This window comes from Hevea brasiliensis, chromosome 14, assembly GCF_030052815.1.
Source record: "Hevea brasiliensis isolate MT/VB/25A 57/8 chromosome 14, ASM3005281v1, whole genome shotgun sequence".
Classification (NCBI taxonomy): Eukaryota; Viridiplantae; Streptophyta; class Magnoliopsida; order Malpighiales; family Euphorbiaceae; genus Hevea; species Hevea brasiliensis.
Genome location: NC_079506.1, coordinates 88,805,275 through 88,827,985, shown reverse-complemented (window position 1 = coordinate 88,827,985; position 22,711 = coordinate 88,805,275). Strand labels below are relative to the sequence as shown.

The following is a 22,711-nucleotide window of genomic DNA, read 5'->3' as shown; positions in this document are numbered from 1 at the left end:
ACAAATCATAGTTTCAAGTCAAACCCAAGTGTAGAAATGAAGAAATAATGAGAATGTAAGCTAAGGAGTAGAAAAACCCAGAAAAATGCTGAAGAATCTGCTGCTGGAGAGTGCAGAAAATGGCCTCTTGCTGCTGCTGCAAAATGCCTTCACGTGCTCCTCTCTTTCTCTCCTTCTTTTTTGCCAAAAATGCCTCCCTTCCTCCTTATGGAAAGAAAATAGATAAAGGAAGTTTTATATGGGTCAGATATCTACCATTCTAGGTAAAAAGGTGGAAGATTATAGAGAAAGTGAGGTATAAAATCAGAGTAACGAAAATGTCACGTCAGCCATTTCCAGTAAAAATGACATAAGCGGAATCGGTTGTGTCGCGGGTTGTGTAACCTGCAGCCTGAGAAAAACTGAATATCTGACGATCGACACAACCTGCGACATAAGCTAAATCGGTTGTGCTGCAGGTTGTGAAGCTCTCGGCCATTTTTTAACTCAACTTCAAAAATTTTTGCAATTCAACTCTAATTTCCTCCAAATGGCTACTCTGATCAAAATACACCAAATTTCTCCAAATTTAACCTACAAAACAAATAAATTCCAAAAATTAAACTAAAAAGTGTAAAAATTATAAAATTAACTAAATATATGTTAATATCTATAATAATAGCTATGAACAAGAGTAAATTATGTGTAAAAATTACACCTAAATGATGATATAAAATGCATGCATCATAGAACAATATGTACCTTAACTATTAGCAGAAACAATCAATGAAAAATTTTAAACCACATATTATATTTGTAATTTTCCCATAATTAGAATAATACTTGCATTTTCCAAGTCAACAGGGTGTGTCATCCTTTCGACAGCATATATTTTATTGTCATAGCCTGTTCCATTTTTTTCATTTTCCTTTTCTGACTAAAGTGAGAGAGATTAAAAAAATTTGGTTTTGGGTTTTTATTCTTCTGGAGATTGATAATCCTGAGAGAAGGACTATGGCTGAATCTCTTCACACAGATGTTAAACAAGATGATGATAATGGAAGTGAGAAGGCAGATCGCTTTGACCAGAAGGTTAAGACTAGGATTAGAACAGAAAGTTTCAGATATGATTCTTGTGAAGTATGATCTCGCAAGATAATGACTTTTCCTTTTCTGCAACAGGTTAGTAGCCTGGAAAGGATCTTCCTCATCGCCAACTTCATCTTAGAGCTTCCATCAGCTGCTTTTGATCAGTTATCCTCAGTGCATAAGCCTCAGTATGCACTCCTTAGTATGTTAATTTCTTTCACAGTCTTGATCATTTCCATTATTGATCTCGTTCATAAGGGTCGAAAAGAAAGAGTTACTTGGATGATCAGAGGGCTGATACCTTGGTTTTATTACCCATACCCAAATTCCAAGCCTTTTGGGACATTTCCTGACATTATTGGATTAGTTTGTGCTGTTTTTCAATTCTTTTTTGCAGCAATATCATATGGTTTTTTGTCTCAGCATGCTGATAATCCTATCAAAGTATCAGTTTGGTCTGTATTCTTTGCCTTTGGTCTATTGTGTTCTAGATTTTCAGGAAATACTACACAAACGAGACCAACCCCAAATGTAAGGAGACTGAACAGAGTAGACGAATTATTTCTGTTTCAGCTTGCTGCTGCGACCAATGATTTCTCACTACAGAACAAGATTGGCGTAGGACGTTCCTATGTTGTTTATAGAGGGAAACTACCAGATGGTAGGGAAGTGGCTGTCAAGAGAGGAGACATAGGTCATCAGAGGAAGAAGTTTCAGGAGGAAGACAGTTTTTTTGAAACTGAATTAACATTCTTGTCAAGGCTTCACCATAAACATTTGACTAGGCTTGTTGGATATTGTGAAGAAGAGAATGAGAGGATTTTAGTTTGTGAGTACGTAAAGCATGGATCTCTACATGACCGTTTACACAAGAACAATATTGGAAAGAATAGTAGTGTGATCAATTCATGGAAAATGAGGATCAAGATTGCATTAGATGCTGCTAGAGGAATTGAATATCTTCACAATTATGCAGTCCCACCAATAATTCATGGAGATATAAAGTCTTCTAACATCTTGCTCGATGCGAATTGGGCAGCAAGAATTCGTGATTTTGGATTTTCATTGTTGGGTTCTGAAGCTGAACAAGATTACATACAGATGAAGGCAACAGGAACAGTTGGCTACATGGATCCCGAGTACTATGATCGAAATGCATTAACTGCAAAAAGTGATGTATATAGTCTTGGTATAGTATTACTAGAACTTTTGACAGGCAAGAGACCTATATTCAATAATGAAGACAATGGAGGTGCAATAACAAGTATAGTGGATTTTGCAGTACCTAAAATTTTGGCGAATGAATTGGTCAAGGTTTTGGACCGCAGAATTGGTCCACCAGAGCTTGATAAAGAAGCAGAACCAGTGGAGCTGGTGGCATATACTGCACTTCATTGTGTAAATTTACAGGGGAATAACAGGCCAAGTATGACAAGCATTGTTGCTAATTTGGAGCAAGCTTTTTCTGTCTGTGACATTGGTGTGGTGGATTATCGACGAAGAGAAGGTGCAGAAGAGTCGCATTGTAAATCAGATGCAATGGAGCCAAACTCAAATAGAACAGAGAAACATTACTCAGAAATTTCAGAAAGGCAACAATAAGTCTGCCATGGAATGCCCTGATTGTTTCTACTTTAATTAGGTGGTTTCGGCTTATTGCACGTTTTTTTTTTTAAAGCTTATTGTACTTTCCTCTGGCAATTAGAATCTTATTGTAAACAACTTTCATACTCTCCTCATACGAGAGTAAATCTCCTTTCTAATTGAGCCAGTCCCTCTTATACGCCCAAGTCTGCTCGAACCACCACCACCTTCCCCTCTGGACTGAACTTATCTCTACCCAGGTCTCGTCAATCTACATTCGCCCCCTTCACCTCTTTCCTTGACCATGATCTCATCACTGAACAAGACCTGCCAATCTCTACCGATGAGCTCTCCGTACAGTGTCAAGTAGCAGTGATGGGAGAAGACAGAGAAGGTCAAAGACCAAGACACAAACCGGTGGCCCTTTTACTCTCTTCTTCTACTGCAAAACCGCATAGCTGCTCACTCTCTTCAATTACTCCTTGAATGTTAGACCATCTCTAGAGATCTTCATTTTTCTCAACAATCTGCCACCAATACGCAAATGGGGCTTTCTTTTTCATTTTCGCCTCGCCCGATACCAAGTTCAATGGCCAAGACTATCCAAAAAACGGTTGATCATCAAGAATTCCCAAGAAACCAGAAAAAACATGAGTTAGGGTTTTGGGTATCAAGCGCCATAATGGATCAACTGTTTCTACCATGGATAAGAATTCATTTGAGTTAAGAAATTTTCTTCTTTTTTTCAGAACACTTGGTTCTTCGATTCCCTTTGATTTTGCTTGCCGGAGAAATTGATGAGTTTCAAACTTGGATTGGCTTGCTATCTAATTAAACTTGGGCTATATTTGAAATGACCTAATTAAAAGTGTAATGAAATTGCAATTAGTTTTATTATTTTATTTGATTATATAAAAAATTTAATATAATCAATGACAATTATGTTATCTAATAATTATAATAAAATACATATAATTATGACTATTTATTTTAATTAATTTATTTCATTATTACTACCAGCCTCACCGTTTCGCCATGTTTTGATTTCAATTTGTAACCATTTGTTCCGATCCATACAGGGAATGAACTTGAAATTAATGGCAAAGGCCATTCCCAGATTGTTCCTATCCCAGTTTGTTCCTAGCAATTTGAATTGAAGTAAAACCATAATTGAAAATTTTCAATTTTTATTTTAAAAAATAGTTGGAATCAGATTAGACCATTATGTTGAACAACTAAATTACAGCTATCTAATCAATATATTCCTGTGTATCTAGTATCATAGTCTGTTACATTAATATAATTTTAAAAGATTGAGAATAAAACCAATGAATAGATATGATACTGATAATTAATTTAGTTTTAAAGTATCAAAAAGTCATAAATGACTTTGACTATATAAGAAATGAATAAAAAAAATACTGTTAAATCTAACTATTTTCAAAGTGCAATAAAATATATAATTGACCTAGAAGTGCAAAATTATACATAGAGCTATTATTTTTAATTATTCAGTTATTATTCTTTAAAATTATGCGTCACTAAGCAATTTGCTTAGCGTGTTAGTTTTTCCATCGCGTAGATACTGGAGATCAGCAGCTACTATAGTAGTGTTCTGACCGCAGTTGACCAGATCTGCATACAGTCCAGAGTTTATCTCATCAGTCTTTTGTATTTTGGTAGGGCCTATATATAGACTAATATTTTGGTTCATTGTGTATAAACATGATGTAATTACTAGTTTGTGATGTAAATCAAAATTGTAATTATATATTTTGGATTGTAAATAAAGATGTGAATTTTTGTATATGAATTTTTTTTATGAATGATTTATTATATGAGAAAATGAATGACATGTTATATGACTAAATAAATGGATATGAAATGATTCTTAATAGGTGAATAATGGAACCCACCAGATGCTAATAAAACAGAGAAAGCTCTGCCCGGGTATCCACTGAAATAATTTGTGATAAAAAAAAATATTACCACATGTTTCCTATAAAGTTTTAAAATTAACAATAGACACGACAGTATAACATATGGTGCTCCGGCACAGAATGTGGCACTCCTCGCTCGGCTACACTGTAAACGGATGAGGGGCGTCACACTCTTCCTCTTGATGTAGGGATAAATTTTTATGAAGGAAGTTCAGGGTTTTGAAGTGGAAAAGGAGGAGAATTCAAGCTCAATTTAATCAAAAATGGAGGAAGAAGGCCATGAGAGGGTTTCGGCCATGGTGAGGTGTAAGAAGAAGATGAGTGTTTTTTTATTAATTTTGACTCATTTTATGTCTTCCTTATCCCTTCATAAGCATTTGTTACATTCCCATTGGCTATCTCTTTTTATGATGTCATTATGACATCATGCTCATGTAATAAATGTTAATTCTTTTTCTTGTCTTTTCTTTTCTTTTCTATTTCCATTACATATTTCATGATTTTAATTCATTCTTTGTATTTTAATCTCTCTCATTTTAATTGACATTTAGGTTAAAATTTAACTCTGGAGTTAAAATGACCAAAATGCCATTTACTAGGCTCATCAGTTATTTTTTGTCTGTACCGATTAACTAATTTTCCTAAATTTTTCTTTAACATTTTTAATATCATTTAATCTTCATAAATTCTCTAATTTAATCCCAAAAATTATTTCCTAGGGTTCCTCGCGGGTCTGGGGTCGGCAACTGTCTTTACAGTCGCTTCCCGGTATGGTCAACCATTGCCGTGACCCCGACTCGTTTAACCGAGTTGTACTTAGCTTCTTTTACTTTTCTTTAATTTTACTTATTCTGTATTCGGTCAATTTATATTTCCTCACTCTAGTTTGAGTGTAGTTCCAGACATCCTGACTGTCCGAACATATATTAGTCATCAAAACAGTAGAATGCACGGACTTCCTAAAGTGAGGGCGTAACAGAGTAATTTCCTACTAAGAGTAGTAGGGAATGGTAATGTTCTAATAGTCAATCTGAGAAGGAGGTATAAGAAGAATTTTCTATGGTCAATTACAAGTATTAAATAATGTGAAAGAAGTGCTAGTAGGAGCCAATCGTAAGGTTAGAATTCCAGAAGTAATAGAACTTGTAATCAAGATAGGACTAAGAAATAAAAGGAAGATTAAAATCGATGATGGGATGGACATCCTTGAAGGAAAAAGTATAAGAATGAGAGAGAATAAAGGTTAAAGAATAAGTATAGTAGGTTAAAAAGATATCAATAATAGCAGATACAGGAAAAGGAAGTGGATAAGATCTAAATGATAGGAGAAAAGCTTGGTAGAGTTGGTTGCAATGATGAGAATAACAAGGAACAAATATGCTAGGGACACACTAAGAGATGATTAAAACAAATTATGGTGAGATGATAGACTAAACGTGTGACACCCCTTACCCGTCTAGAGTATAGCCGAGTAAGATATGTCACACAATGTATCAGAATACCCTATTTTATTTTAATCCTTTTTATCCTTCCTTATTTATTTTTATCATAGCTATGAAGTACAATTGGTGAAGTATAATTTATTTAAGTCATTTATGAAAAACATCAATTTATTTGAGGTTCCGCAAATTTTATAGAAAATCCGACAGAGTACCGACTAAAAATGGAGAAAACAGTTATTCGGAACCTGAGAAAAATACTTCCAAAATTCTCAATCAATCCCAAACTCCATATCATCAACAAAATCTCAATATTTTTCAACAACATTTCCATTTCTCAATCATTCATTTCATAGGATATTCATGTACAAGTCATAAATAAATATTCACTTTTTCATTCATAAACACAATTTCCATTATTTACATCAATACCCAAAATACATTACATAAGTCTTAATTACACATGAGAAATTAAAAGTTAATTACAAAATACCAAAATAAAACCTAGTGTCCTACCAATGCACTGATAACGGTGAGGTGACACGAATACTATGCAGAGCTGCAGATGATCTCACCCAGTCTGCGGTCTACTAGGCTCTCTATCGGTCTCTTCAGAACCTACGCGTGGCAAAAGCAACGCGCTAAGCAATAATGCTTAGTGGTGCCAATAATAAAATGAAAAGAAATAACAGAAAATAAATATGCAGTGCATGTTCTGATGTCTTATGCAGACAATTTTTCGATCATTATTGGTAATCTTATTTATTTTGTACTTATTATATTCATAATTTCATTAAATTTATTTACTTCCATTTTTGGTTGCCCAACTAACCTATACTGGATGACTGGACTGGATAAACGAGTAAATTGGCACTGGGTATCAAGTACCTTGGGCCGTCACACCATTGGTCACATATGTATCTCCCGGTGTGCAACAGAACAGCTAATAAGCTGTAATAACATTAGGCACAAGGCCAAGTATCATCACAATGTCAGAATGGCTAAAAGCCATAAAATCACAAAATGACATAATGCCATGTGCAGTACTGCTAACTGAACCCTATTGGCATGCCAACCTATCCAAACCAATCTTGCTAGGTGTACTAGGGCATGTTATACTTTTAAATTTTACAATTCTTGAAATTTAAGTTTAGGTGTTACTATTCATTTCATTAGTCAACTAAAATATTGAGTTTTGCATAGACAATAGGTACATTGGTTCTAATACTCTCAACATACCACATTTTGCATTCTAAAATTGTTGGTATTGGTTGCCAATACCATTTCTAAGCTTAGTGTTAGTTATTCAAAATTTTCAGATTTTAAGCCTCATATTTACTGTTCTATTGGTCATTTGTACAGTAGGATTTGGCAAAATTGTCTTCATGAAAGTTGTTTCTTATTTTTTCTAGTTATATTTTCTTTTTTGAATCACTCCATTTGGAGTTTTGTAGCTCAAGTTATGGCCTAAACACCATAACTGGCCGGATTAGACATAATCCAAAATTCTGGGCAAAACTGGTTTTACCAGATTTGATAACTTAAGTTTGGTTGGCAATTTGACTAGGTTATGGTCAGAATTTGGATTTGTGTTCTTCATGAAAGTTGTAGGTCTATGTCTCAGCTTTCTGCTGGTAAAATTTCAGGTCAATTGAACCTTTCTACACTAAGTTATGACCAAATGAATAAATATTGTTCATTTAGTCATTTTGCCCAGGCAGAATGCAAGTTACCCAGATTAGGGCAATTTTTGGGTCAACTTGGTTTGGTTTTCTGAGTAAGGTTTTTATACCAAAGTTGTGCCATTATGTGTATAGTTTCATGTCCAATTGGACTTGCACCAATTGAACCTCTACAATTCCATTTGTAATTGCCCAAACCTGTTGGACTCATGCTCAATCCTGCAAGTCAGCCAAGGCAGCTAACCCATACATAAATGCCAAGCCTCAACTCACTTCATTTCCTCATCATACACATTCAAATGGTCACTAATTGACCATTACAAGCTTAATGAACCATCACATGAGCAAACCCTAGGATTGTTAAAGTGTCCAATTTTTTTTCATTTCATACATGCACAATTCTTGCATTTCACTTACTTAATTATGTTCAATACCCCATCTACTACCAAAGGCTGCTCATAACCATTTTTCTACCAAGCAAAATTATCAAACCCTAGCTAACCCTAGCTGCCAAAAATTGTAAGTTGCACACACACACTTGTTTACTTTATTTCCTTATATTTCCTACACAATTCATGCCATTGAACATGAATTAAAGCAAAAGGAGTAAGGGTTGGACACTAACCTTGTTGGAGCAGAATTTCAAGCCAACTAAACTTGCTCTTTTCTTCCTCTTTTTGCTGCCTAGAGGATGTTCAAGTTGCTAAGTAAATTTTTTGTGAAGCTAGGTAAGGGTTTCAAGTGAGATTTGATGAGGTTGAAAGCTTGGGTGAGCTTTCATGGAGGAAATGGCTATGGGAGAAGAGGGAGACGGCTGGATTGGTTTGGAGCAGCTGATGACCCTTTTTTGCTTATTCTTATCTCATTTTATTTATTTTAAATGGGCTTGATTAATTGTAATTGGTGGTAAGTGTTTAATGACATCACGGTGATGTCATAATTAGTTTTTTATCTCATTTTCTCTTATTTTCTTCTTTACTCATTTTTAATTTAATTTTTAACAATATTTATTCATATTTTGTGTCATAATAATTATTTACTTAACTGGACAAGTTGGCCAAAAATCTCTGAAGGCGAAATGACCAAAATGCCCTCCGTTTGGCTTAACATACCAAAATTATCTGTATCGATTGAAAAATTTTTCTAAGCATTTTCTTAGCATTCTAATGCCATAAAACCCTCAATGACTCTTCTCTGGAGTCTCAAAAATTATTTTATGAATTTTTCCCTGGGTCTAGGGCTCCTAGTTGCGAGGACCGCGACTTTCCACTAGGTTACCCATCACTAGGGCACCGGCTCGTTTAACTTGATTGTATTTTATTTCTAAAATTATTTCTAAATTTTTCTTGTTAATATTTGAGTTAATTATGGTTCTTCACTTTAGTTTAAATATTTTTCTAGACGTTCTAGCTGTCCGGACTGACACGGGTCACCGGAACAGTAGAATGTACAGAGTTGCTACAGGGAGGGTGTTACAACTCTTCCCCTCTAATTTAAATTTCGTCCTCGAAATTTACCTGATGCAAACAGTTGAGGGAATTGTTGCCTCATCATCTCTTCACTTTCCCAAGTTGCCTCCTTGGTGTTGTGGTGCCTCCAAAGCACTTTCACCAGTGGAATCTGCTTATTCCTCAACTCTTTCACTTCCTGAGCCAAGATCCGTATGGGTTCTTCTTCATATGTCAAATCTGGTTATACTTCAATTTCTTCCATGGAGATGACATGTGAAGGATCTGAGCGGTATCTTCTTAGCATAGACACGTGGAACACATTGTGGATCTTGTCCAGCTCTGGTGGTAAAGCTAGCCTGTAGGCCACTGGACCCACACGTTCAATGACTTCATATGGGCCAATGAACCTAGGGCTTAACTTACCTTTTCTTCCAAATCTCAGTACCTTTTTCCACAGTGACACCTTGAGGAACACTTTGTCGCCAACTGCATATTCTATTTCTTTTCTCTTCAAGTCAGCATAGGATTTCTGTCTGTCTGAGGCAACCTTCAGATTGTCTTTGATTAGTTTTACCTTCTCCTCAGTCTGTTTCACCAGGTCTGGCCCTACTAGTTTATCTTCACCCAATTCAGTCCAGCATACTGGAGTTCTACATTTCCTCCCATACAGCGCTTCATATGGGGCTATTTGGATGCTAGCGTGGTAGCTATTGTTGTATGCAAATTATGCCAGTGGGAGGTATCTATCACAACTTCCCTCAAATTCAATGACACAACTCCTCAGCATATCCTCAAGGACCTGACATATATTTTATGTTATTATTATCATTTCAGTTCAATATTTGTATTAGTTCAATTGGTTTCAATTGTTTACCTGGATTACTCTTTTTGATTGCCCATCCTTCTGAGGATGGAAAGCTGTGCTGAAATGGAGTTGTGTACCCAAGGATTCATGCAACTTCTTCCAAAATCTCGATGTAAACCTTGGGTCTCGATCAGATATGATGGAAAGTGGAATTCCATGCAGTCTAACTATCTCACTGATATACAATTCTGCTAACTTCTCCAGTGAGTAGTCAGTCCTAACTGGCAGAAAGTGTGCCGACTTCGTCAATCTATCTACTATCACCCATACTGCATCATGCTTCTTCTGGGTGAGAGATAGACCACTTACAAAATCCATGGTGACCCGATCCCATTTCCATTCAGGTATGCGTATAGGCTATAGCAAACCCGATGGAACTTGATGTTCTGCCTTGACTTGCTTGCATGTCAAGCATTTAGTCACATAGTCAGCTATGTCCTTCTTCATACCAGGCCACCAATACTGAAGCTTCAGATCATGATACATTTTTGTACTTCCTGGGTGCATAGCATAAACGCTGGTGTGTGCCTCTTTTAGGATACTGACTTTCAATTCCCTATCATCTGGTATACATACTCTTCCTTTGTAGTATAGACAACCATCTGCTTTCACTTCATAGTCAGTTTCTTTCCCTTCTAGGATTTTGCTCATGATAGCTATTAACTTCTCATCTACCTTCTGCCCATCTAAAATCTGCTGTAGCAGGTTTGGCCTCACTTGCAACTCAGCCAAAATAGCTCCATCTCGAGCCAAAGATAGACAGGCATTTAATGATATCAAAGCTGTGATGGATTTTCTGCTTAAAGCATTAATAACTACATTTGCCTTACCATGATGGTAGTCAATCACACAATCATAGTCCTTCAGGAACTCAATCCATTGCCTCTGTCTAAGATTAAGCTCCTTCTGGGTTGGCAAATATTTTAGACTTTTGTGATCTATGTAAATGTAACACTTTTCACCATACAAGTAGTGCCTCCATATCTTTAGTGCGAAGATAATTGCTGCAAGTTCTAGATCATGGGTAGGGTAATTCTGTTCATGTGGCCTTAGCTGCTTGAAAGTATAAGCAACCACCTTCCCCTCTTGTATCAATACACACCCTAACCTATTATGAGAGGCATCACTGTAGACCACAAAGTCCTTTCTCGACACTGGCTGTGTTAACACTGGTGCCTCTGTCAACATAGCCTTCAACTTCTCAAAACTGGTCTGACACTTGTCATTCCAGTCAAATCTGATATTCTTGTGTAACAACTTGATCATTGGAGCAGCTATTAAGGAAAATCCCTTCACAAATCTTCTGTAATACCTAACTAGCCCCAAGAAACTTTTGACTTCAGTTGTATTCCTAGGAGGTTTCCATTTCATCACTGCTTCTACTTTCTTGGGATCCACTCTAATCCCATCAGCTTATACTATGTGTCCAAGGAATGCAATCTCATTCAATCAGAAGTCACACTTGGACAACTTAGCATACAGCTTCTTTTCTCTCAGGGTTTGCAGAACATTCCTCAAATGCTCATTATGTTCTTCCCTGGTCTTGGAATACCCCAAAACATCATCAATAAAGACCACTACGAACCGATCTAGGCATGGATGGAAGATATGGTTCATAAGGTCCATGAATGCTGCTGGCGCATTTGTTAGGCCAAAGGGCATCACTAGAAACTCATAATGCCCATAACGGGTCCTAAATGCAGTCTTTGGCACATCTGCATCCTTCACCCTCAACTGATGGTACCCTGATCTGAGATCAATTTTGGAAAATACTCTTGCTCCCTTCAATTGATCAAACAGATCATCAATTCTAGCAACAAATATTTGTTATTCACTGTCACTTTATTCAACTGCCGGTAATCGATGCACAACCTCAAAGTCCCATCCTTCTTTTTCACAAACAGCACTGGAGCTCCCTATGGTGACACACTGGGGCGTATGAACCCCTTATCCAGCAACTCCTGTAACTGGATTTTCAGTTCCTTCAATTCTAAGGGTGCCATCCTATAAGGAGCAATAGAGATTGGTGCTGTACCCAGCAGTATTTCAATAGCAAATTCGACTTCCCTTGCTGGTGGCAATCCAGGCAATTCTTCAGGGAACACATCTGGGAAGTCTCTTACTATGGGTATCTCACACAGATCTGGCTTAGCCTGCCTAGTATCCACCACATGTACTAGGTAGGCTTCACAGCCTTTTCTCATTAGTTTTCATGCAACTGTGGCTGAGATGACATTGGACAAGAAATCTGTCCTTTTCCCACAACTGTGATCTCATTACCCTTAGGAGTTTCCAAAGAAATCCTCTTCAACTTACAATTAACTATTGCCTGATGACGTGACAACCAGTCCATTCCCAAAATCATGTCAAACTCATGGAAAGGCAACTCAATCAGGTCTGTCAAGAATTCATACCCCTGAATTCTTAACAGGAAACCCATGTACACTTTGTTCACCACTACACTGTAGCCCAATGGATTAGTGACCAGAATGCTTTGGTCACTCTCCCCTACTAATATCCCCCTTTCTACGAGTAGGTTGATGCAGATGTATGAATGAGTGGATCCTGAATCCACCAATGCATGCACAGATATATTGCAGAGGGAGAACGTACCCTTGATAACATCCGGGGCATCTTGCTCCTCCTGAGCTCTTATGGCATAGGCTCTGGCAGGTGCTCTAACCTCAGGCCTCTCTGCTGGCTCAGATGCAGGTCTCTGTGATGGTCCCACTGCCTTAGATTTGCCATATTTCCTATCCCTTTATGGTGCAGGAGCAGGTCTGTCTACTTGTGTTGGAGCAGCTGTAGCAGTTCTGCGTGGACAATTCCTTAACTGATGCTCTGTCGACCCACACCTTAGGCAGGCACCCGTCACTCTCCAACACTCCCCCTTATGCTATTTCAGGCAATGTGGACATGCAGAAGATGCTGGGGCTGGTCCCCTGAACCTCGTCCCTGGAGAGCTGCCCACTGATGGTGTGGACTGACCTCTCCTAGGGGTGAACTGTGGCCTGGGCTCCTGGGACTAACCCTGACCTTGTGGTTGACCTGAACTCTGTGTAGGTGGACCTTTGAACTTTTTTCCAGGTGCAGGAGATGAACGAGACTGACCCGGGCCCCTCTTCTGCTGTCTTTCTCTTTTAGTCTGTTCACTTATTCTAACTTTTTTAACTTTTATTGCAGCTTTCACTAACTTGGTGAAGTATGTGATTCCCAAGGCAGTGATCATGATCTTTATATTATCATTTAATCCCTCTTCAAATCTCTTACACCTTTCGGCCTCATTAGGGACTATCTTCCTTCCGTAGTGGCTCAGTCTGACAAATTCCTTTTCATACTTTGCCACTGTCAGCTGTCTCTACCTCAGATTAATGAACTCTCTTCTTCTCTCTTCTAGGTATACACTACCCACATATTTCTTCTTGAATTCTGAGAGAAAGAAGTCCCAAGTTATTACTTCTGGCTGAACTTCACTAGACACTGTATCCCACCATTGATAGGCATCATCTTGCAACAGAGATACAGCAGCTTCTAGATTTTGTTCTGGAGTGCAGTGGAGTTGTTTTAGATCTCTTCCTGTTCTGTTCAACCAGTTTTCGGATGCAACAGAATCATCTTCTCTCTTGCCAAAGAAATCCACTGCTCCAAATTTTCTCAGTCTTTTCAGATGTGATTTCTGCTGTGGAGGTGGTGGTGGTGGTGGTGGCATTACCCCAGCCATTTGTCTGAAAAACTCGGTCATTTCTTTGAAACATGGCTGTGGAGGTGGCAGTGCTCTACTAGAGTGGAGCAAGTTCTCCCCTACCCCCAGTCTCAGCTGCTGCAGGTGGAGCATGACTCTCCACTTCCTCCTCAATTGCCCTCTGAGATGTGGGGTCCATATCCTATTCAAAATAACAAAAAACAAACAGATCTGCATTAGTGTCACCTCGACTCTTACAAATGCAATGCATTGTATGGACTCGATCTAGGCTCAGAAACACCTAAACCTCGCTCTAATACCACTAAATGTGACATCCCTTACCCGTCTATAGTATAGCCGAGTAAGATATATCACACAGTGTATCGAAACACCCTATTTTATTTTAATCCTTTTTATTCTTCCTTATTTATTTTTATCATAGCTATGAAGTACAATTAGTGAAGTATAATTTATTTAAGTCATTTATAGAAAACATCAATTTATTTGAGGTTCCGCAAATTTTATAGAAAATCCAGCAGAGTACCGGCTAAAAATGGAGAAAACAGTTCTTCAAAACCTAAGAAAAATACTTCCAAAATTCTCAATCAATCCCAAACTCCATATCATCAACAAAATCTCAATATTTTTCAACAATATTTCCATTTCTCAATCATTCATTTCATAGGATATTCATGTACAAGTCATAAATAAATATTCACTTTTTCATTCATAAACACAATTTTCATTATTTACATCAATACCCAAAATACATTACATAAGTCTTAATTACACATGAGAAATTAAAAGTTAATTACAAAATACCAAAATAAAACCTGGTGTCCTACCAATGCACTGATGATGGTGAGGTGACACGGACACTATGCAGAGCTGCAGATGATCTCACCCAGTCTGTGGTCTACTGGGCTCTCTATCGGTCTCTCCAGAACCTATGCGTGGCAAAAGCAACGCGCTAAGCAATAATGCTTAGTGGTGCCAATAATAAAATAAAAAGAAATAACATAAAATAAATATGCAGTGCATATTCTGATGTCTTATGCAAACAACTTTTTGATCATTATTAGTAATCTTATTTATTTTGTACTTGTTATATTCATAATTTCATTAAATTTATTTACTTTCATTTTTGGTTGCCTAAGTAACCAATACTGGATGAATGGACTGGATAAACGGGTAAACTGGCACTGGGTATCAAGTACCTCGGGCCGTCACACCATCAGTCACATATGTATCTCCCGGTGTGCAACAGAACAGCTAATAAGCTATAATAACATTAGGCACAATGCCAAGTATCATCATAATGTCAGAATGGCTAAAAGCCATAAAATCACAAAATGGCATAATGCCATGTGCAATACTGCTAACTGAACCCTATTGGCATGCCAACCTATCCAAACCAATCTTGCTAGGTGTACTAGGGCATGATATATTTTTAAATTTTACAATTCTTGAAATTTAAGTTTAGGTGTTACTATTCATTTCATTAGTTAACTAAAATGTTGACTTTTGCATAGACAATAGGTACATTGGTTCTAATACTCCCAACATACCACATTTTGCATTCTAAAATTGTTGGTATTGGTTGCCAATACTATTTCTAAGCTTAGTGTTAGTTATTCAAAATTTTCAGATTTCAAACCTTATATTTATTGTTCCATTTGTTATTTATACAGTAGGAATTTGGAAAATTTGTCTTCAAAAAAGTTGTTCCTTATTTTGTCTAGTTACATTTCTTTTTTTAAATCACTCCATTTGGAGTTTTGTAGCTCAAGTTATAGCCTAAACACCATAACTGGCCGAATTGGACAGAATCTAAAATTCTGGGCAAAACTGGTTCTACCAGATTTGGTAACCTAAGTTTGGTTGACAATTTGACTAGGTTATGGTCAGAATTTAGATTTGTGTTCTTCATGAAAGTTGTAGGTCTATGTCTCAGCTTTCTGTTGGTAAAATTTCAAGTCAATTGGACATTTCTACACTGAGTTATGACTAAATGAATAAATACTATTCATTTGGTCATTTTGCCCAGGCAGAATGCAAGTCACCCGAATTAGGGCAATTTTTGGATTAACTTGGTTTGGTTTTCTAGGCAAGGTTTCTATACCAAAGTTGTGCCATTATGTGTCTAGTTTCATGTTCAATTAGCCTTGCACCAATTGAACCTCTACAATTCCATTTATAACTGCCCAAACCTGCTGGACTCATGCTCAGTCCTACAGGTCAGCCAAGGCAGCTCACCCATACACAAATGCCAAGCCTCAACTCACTTCATTTCCTCATCATACACATTCAAATGGTCACTACTTGACCATTACAAGGTTAATGAACCATCACATGAGCAAACCCTAGAATTGTTCAAGTGTCCAATGTTTTTTCATTTCATACATGCACAATTCTTGCATTTCACTTACTTAATTATGTTTAATACCCCATCCACTATCAAAGTCTGCTCATAACCATTTTTCTACCAAGCAAAATCATCAAACCCTAACTAACCCTAGCTGCCAAAAATTGTAAGTTGCACACACACACTTGTTTGCTTTATTTCCTTATATTTCCTACACAATTCATGCCATTGAACATGAATTAAAGCAAAAGGAGTAAGAGTTGGACATTAACCTTGTTGGAGCAGAATTTCAAGCCAACTAAACTTGCTCTTTCCTTCCTCTTTTGGCTTCCTAGAGGATGTTCAAGTTGCTAGGTAAATTTTTTGTGAAGCTAGATAAGGGTTTCAAGTGAGATTTGGTGAGGTTGGGAGCTTGGGTGAGCTTTCATGGAGGAAATGGCTGTGGGAGAAGAGGGAGATGGCTAGATTGGTTTGGAGCAGCTGATGACCCTTTTTTGTTTATTCTTATCTCATTTTATTTATTTTAAATGGGCTTGATTAATTGTAATTGATGGTAAGTGTTTAACGACATCATGGTGATATCATAATTAGCTTTTTATCTCATTTTCTCTTATTTTCTTCTCTACTCATTTTCAATTTAATTTTTAGCAATATTTATTCACATTTTGTGTCATAATAATTATTTACTTAACTGGACAAGTCGGCCAAAAATCACCTCTGAAGGTGAAATGATCAAAATGCCCTCCGTTTGGCTTAACAGACTAAAATTATCTGTACCAATTGAAAAATTTTTCTAAGTATTTTCTTGGCATTATAATGCCATAAAACCCTCAATGACTCTTCTCTGGAGTCTCAAAAATTATTTTATGAATTTTCCTCTGGATCTAAGGCTTCTAGTTGCGAGGATCGCAACTTTCCACTGGGTTACCAATCACTAGGGCACCGGCTCGTTTAACTTGGTTGTATTTTATTTCTAAAATTTTTCCTAAATTTTTCTTGTTAATATTTGAGTTAATTATGGTTCCTGACTTTAGTTTAAATATTTTTTTAGACGTTCTAGCTGTCCGGACCGACACGGGTCACCGGAACAGTAGAATGTACGGAGTTGCTACAGGGAGGGTATTACAAAACGAATAATGGAGCCTCGATTTAAGTACTAATGTGTCCAAAAACACGTCAGATAGTAAGAAGTTTCAAGTAGAAGTCAAAGAACTTTTTTTTTTAGGAAATGAGTAGGCTATGATAAGTAGTGTTGACTGGGTGGAACTCTACACAACTAATTACCTAAGATAGGTAGGAATTATTACAAGGAACTCTTTGGTGACACAAAGTAAGTTAGAAGCTTGCAGTATCATGGAATTAGGAAGGTAAAAATGTTTTTAGTATGGGAGGATCTAGCTAAAGCTTCAATGACCAACAAAATTAGCAATGATCTTGGATAAGTGCATGTAAAAGTAGTTGTTTTAGAAGTGTGTTTCATGAGACATTGTAAAACAGACAATATAAGTCACATCCTTACACCACAGAGATTGGTAATAAAGGGGAACAAAGGCTAGTGCTACAGGATACCATATTAGAGTGCAGAAGAAGCATAGGTGTAGGTACACTTGGCATTTCAATGGAACTCTATATGACTAGTTGCATAAGATGGATAGGAGTTGGTCTAAGGACCTTAGTAATAACACAAAGGAGATTGGAAATTCAAAGTATAATGAGAGTTAGAAGTTGCATAGGTATTGACCATTGAGGTCACAGAACAAGCAGAAATTTCGAATGAGATGCTTATGACAGGTGCTACAGGAAAGCAACTCATAGGATACTATAGGATAAGGAATATAAGTTATGTCTTTGGGAAGTAGAGATTGTTGAAATAGAGAAATGGGGACTGAAGTCACTAAGAGATACATTAGGACACAATGAAGGAGAGGTAAGCACCAAAGCTTATTGAAGTTATGAGATATCAAGTCAAGCACAATGGAGGTATAGTGAGTACTGAAGATGTCAGAAAAAGATTGAGGAGTGGTTTGAGGTACGAGTTTCGCTATGAAATGACAATGATAGCTAGGAAACTACAGTAGACAAAAGAGCTATGCAGATCCTAGGCAAAAGGATTTATAGTTTATAGTGGGCGATTATGTATTCCTGAAGATCTCTCCGATGAAGGGAGTTATGAGATTTGGGAAGAAGGGCAAGCTCGCTGTCACGACCCAACCTATGGGCCGGACCGGCACTAGGACCTGGGCCAGGCTAAAGCCCCCGAGGCCCGTAGTAAGCATAACTGTTCATTAACCCAACTCTAAGGCCCATTGGGCCCAAATTCAAGAAAACAAACGGACAGAGTCCGGCCATAAAATGGACTTTCCAACGGGGAGTTTTCGACTCACCCGACCTGTAAACACAATAAACCATCCATTGGGGAGCTCAGCTCACCCTCCACATACTCATCAACATAATAATAAATGGGAGCTCAGCTCCCTCATCCAATCCATCAAAACAGACTTAAATTATTAAGTTTACAGGTCCAACATGAATATAATATTACAGACCAAATTCAAATAATTACTGCTAACCCATGCGGAAATTCTAGGAGTAAATAAAATTACACAAATATCGATAAACAACCTGCGAAGTATAAAAGCAGGTTAACCCAGAATAAATATCCTCCTGTGGCCTGTAAAAAATTTTGAACAGGAGTGAGCGTTCGACTCAGAGAGTAAAATATCAATCTTAACTATAATCTCTATAACTATCTGAACTAATGCACCCTGTAGAGTGAAATGCAACATAAACAACATTTTCACATCATAACATCAAAAAGGTAATTTGGAGCACTCACACACCCTGTAGTATCAATCATAACATATGGGGTGATCCCTATCTGACTCTCTTAAATCCAACTTTGGTGCAATTACTCAAGCTCGGACTTCCACTTAATAACCAAATCGAGGTCCCAATTACTCAAGCCGTGACTACCCCTCGAAGGAACGGGTCAGTGAATTACTCAGCCGTGACTACCCGTCCTATCCATAGTCCACACCACATCACACGCACGCCAACGCACGCACACTGCTCCAAATTACCACAACAACATCCATGGCATATTAACAGTTATGAATGCAACATAAATCGTGCCTAGAGTTTAACTAAATAAATATATGCATATAAGTGATGCATGGGCATGCTGAACATATAATAATATCGAAATTATAATTAAAATTAATATTTTACTCACAGACTTGACGACAAATTAATGTGGCGGCTGGGCGGAGGAAGAAAGGCATCAGCTCACTGACAATCATATTACATTTATTTAATACAATCGACTCAATACAAACAAAGAAAAAGACCAATTACGTCCTAAGTCGTGTAGAAAATCCGCAGAGTCTCCCTATACCTAGGACCTACCCAACTGCAAAGGGTTCAAAACACACTTCTATACTCACAATCCATTTATCATCAGTTCAATCATATCAGACAGCCCCTCCAGGCCCATCAAATCATCATCCATCACAATACGCAAAATTTCAATTTAGTCCTTATTATTGATCATTTTTGCAAAAAGCGCCCAAACAAGCTCTAAAAATTATAAAACTTTGCCCCGGTCCTTAGCAATATTACTAAGCTATTGCAAAAGAATCGTAATTTTCTAAGCTACCACGAATATTTTATGGATTTTTAATCCTATTTAAACACAAGAAAATTACGTAAAAATAAGGTTAGGGTTTACCTTTGCCGATTCCGACTTGAGAACGCTGGGACGTCGACAATGGGGCTAGACAAAACCTCGGTCCAATTCGGAGACTTTTCCGTAGCAGTGCATCGGTAGGAAATTCACGAATCCAGGACAAGCCGAATTTCCGCGAATTGAGGATACCTACACGTAGCACAATAATAATATATATATTCAGGGGTGTTACATTCTCCCCCCCTTACTGATATTTCGTCCTCGAATTTTACTCAAGGCAGAATAAAGTACTTGTTTGCACATTGAACAGATAAGGGTACTTGCTACGCATGTCCCGTTCTGACTCCCAGGTGCACTCTTCCACTGACTGGCTCCTCCACAAAACCTTAACCATAGGGATCTGTTTTGATCTTAGCTGTCTCACTTGGTAGTCCACTATGGCTACAGGTTGCTCCTCAAATGTCAAGTTCTCTTTTTGCTCTATCACATGGTTGTAGTACATGAGAAGGATGCGGAATGTATTTTACGAGCATGGAGATGTGAAACACGGGATGAGCGTGAGAAAGGTTGGGTGGTAGCTCCAACCGTGAGCAACTGCTCCAACTTTATCCGTAACCTCAAAAGGTCCAATATACCGAGGTGTCAACTTGCCATTCTTTCCAAATCTCATGACTCCCTTCATTGGAGAAATCTTCAGGAATACATAGTTGCCCACTGCAAACTCCACATCCCTCCGTCTGGGGTCTGCATAACTCTTACGCCTCTTGAAAATTTTTTGATCGTTCCACGATTAAAGGAACTATCTCTGAAGTGTACTGCACTAGGTCTACATCATGCACCTTCGCTTCCCCGATTTCCGTCCAACACAGAGGAGAACTACACTTTCTTCCATATAATGCCTCATAGGGTGCCATCCTATCTTTGGAGTGATAATTGTTGTTGTAGGCAAACTCCACCAAAGCTATTTGCTCATCCCATTGACCTCCAAAATCCAAGACACTCATGCAAAGCATGTCTTCGATGTTTGGATTGTCCTTTCAATTTGTCAAATGCATGCGAGGGTGGAAAGCCGTACTGAAGTTCAACTGTGTGCCAAGTGCCTCCTGTAACTTCCTCCAAAACCGAGAAGTGAATTGGGGCCCTCTGTCAGATATTATGGAAGCCGAAACTCCATGCAATCTGACTATTTCTCGAATGTAGAGCCGGGCGTACTGTGGCACAGAATATGTAGTCTTCTGAGGCAAGAAGTGAGTGATTTAGTTAAGCGGTCTACAATTACCCATATCGAATCATATCCTCGCGTGGTACGAGGCAACCCAGTCACAAAATCCATAGTAATCATTTCCCACTTCCATTCTGGGATAGGGAGCTCTTGCAGCTTCCCTGACGGTCTCTGGTGTTCAAACTTCACCTTCTGACAAGTCAAGCACTTGGACACAAAGTCTGCTATGTCTCTCTTCATGCCATTCCACCAGTAGCTATCTTTCACATCATGGTACATTTTGATAGAACCTGGGTGGACATTGTACAGTGTATAGTGTGCCTCTCGCATGATTTCATTCCTGAGGTTGTCCACATTGGGCACACATATCCTAGAACCTTGCACTAGGGCGCTATCATTGGCAAATCCAAACTCACCACCTTCACCTTGCTGTACTCTTTCTATGATCTTCATTAATTGTTGGTCTCTGTGTTGGGAAACTCTAACTCTATCTCGCAAGTCTGGCCTCACTGAAAAATGAGCCAACAAGACCCCCTCATCTGAAAGATCTAGGATTAAACCTTGATCCATCAACTCATGTACTTCCTGAATCAACCGTCTCTTCTCTGCTGAAATGTGCGCCAAACTGCCAGAAGATTTCCTGCTCAAGGCATCTGCTACAACATTGGCCTTCCCAGGGTGGTACTGGATGGTGCAATCATAGTCTTTCAGAAGCTCCATCCATCTTCTCTGTCTCAAGTTTAAATCCCTCTGTTGGAAGATATACTTCAAACTCTTGTGGTCGGTGTATATCTCGCACACTTCACCATACAGGTAGTGTCTCCAGATTTTCAGTGCAAAGACTACAGCCGCCATTTCCAAATCATGGGTGGGGTAGTTCTGCTCATGCCTCTTCAGCTGCCTTGAAGCATAAGCCACTACCTTTCCATTCTGCATCAAAACACACCCAAGGCCAACTCTGGAGGTGTCACAATACACGGTGTATCCTTCACCACTCACAGGTAGTGCCAACACAGGGGCAGTGGTTAGACACTCCTTATCCTCATCATTATAACTGACTCTATTGAGCTCTCTTCCTGTCCTTTGCATCTTATCCACTTCCCTTTTCCTATTTTTGGTATTGTTAGTATCTTTTCAACCTGCTGTATTTATTCCTTAATTTTAGTCCTATCTCATCCTTACACCTTTTCCTTCGAAGATGTCTATCCCATCATCAACTTTAACTTTCTTTTTATTTCTTAGTCTTATCTTGATTACTAGTTCCATTACTTCGGGAATTCTAACCTTACGATTTTCTCCTACCAGCACATTCTTCACCTTTTGTAACACTTATAATTAACCATAGAAAATTTGTTTTTGTAACCCCTACTATTGTCCTGTCGTTATTGCTTCACTACAAAGTGATTCTGTTGATCACACTAAAAATGTTTGCCTGACATTCATAACGAACCTCTAACTACCTTCTCACTATCTCAAAAGTCTAACCTAAAACCTATGTGTCATTATCTATCATTCTTTTCCTCTCATCATACCTATTTGATCGCTTAGACTGACTTTTATTCAACTTACTACTTACTAACTTCGTTTTCTCTACCTAATAAGGTAGACAGCAATACCATCGCACACCTTCTAGCATTTACTCATTATTATGTTATTCCATACCTCCATCACTATTCTCACTAATGTGGTCCCATTTTGGGTTTTCCATCCTTGTCATTCACCTTGCCA

At 38.0% G+C, this 22,711-nt stretch overlaps 1 protein-coding gene across 1 annotated transcript; it reads left to right on the top strand.

The window, feature by feature from the left end:
* Positions 1-855: 855 nt before the first annotated feature.
* On the top strand, positions 856-2,807 carry LOC110661806 (putative serine/threonine-protein kinase-like protein CCR3). Its single transcript, XM_058133745.1, has 2 exons — positions 856-1,071; positions 1,162-2,807. Exons 1-2 carry the CDS (start codon positions 994-996, stop codon positions 2,668-2,670), a joined length of 1,587 nt encoding a protein of 528 aa, XP_057989728.1. The 5' UTR covers positions 856-993; the 3' UTR covers positions 2,671-2,807.
* The last annotated feature ends 19,904 nt before the right edge of the window (positions 2,808-22,711 follow it).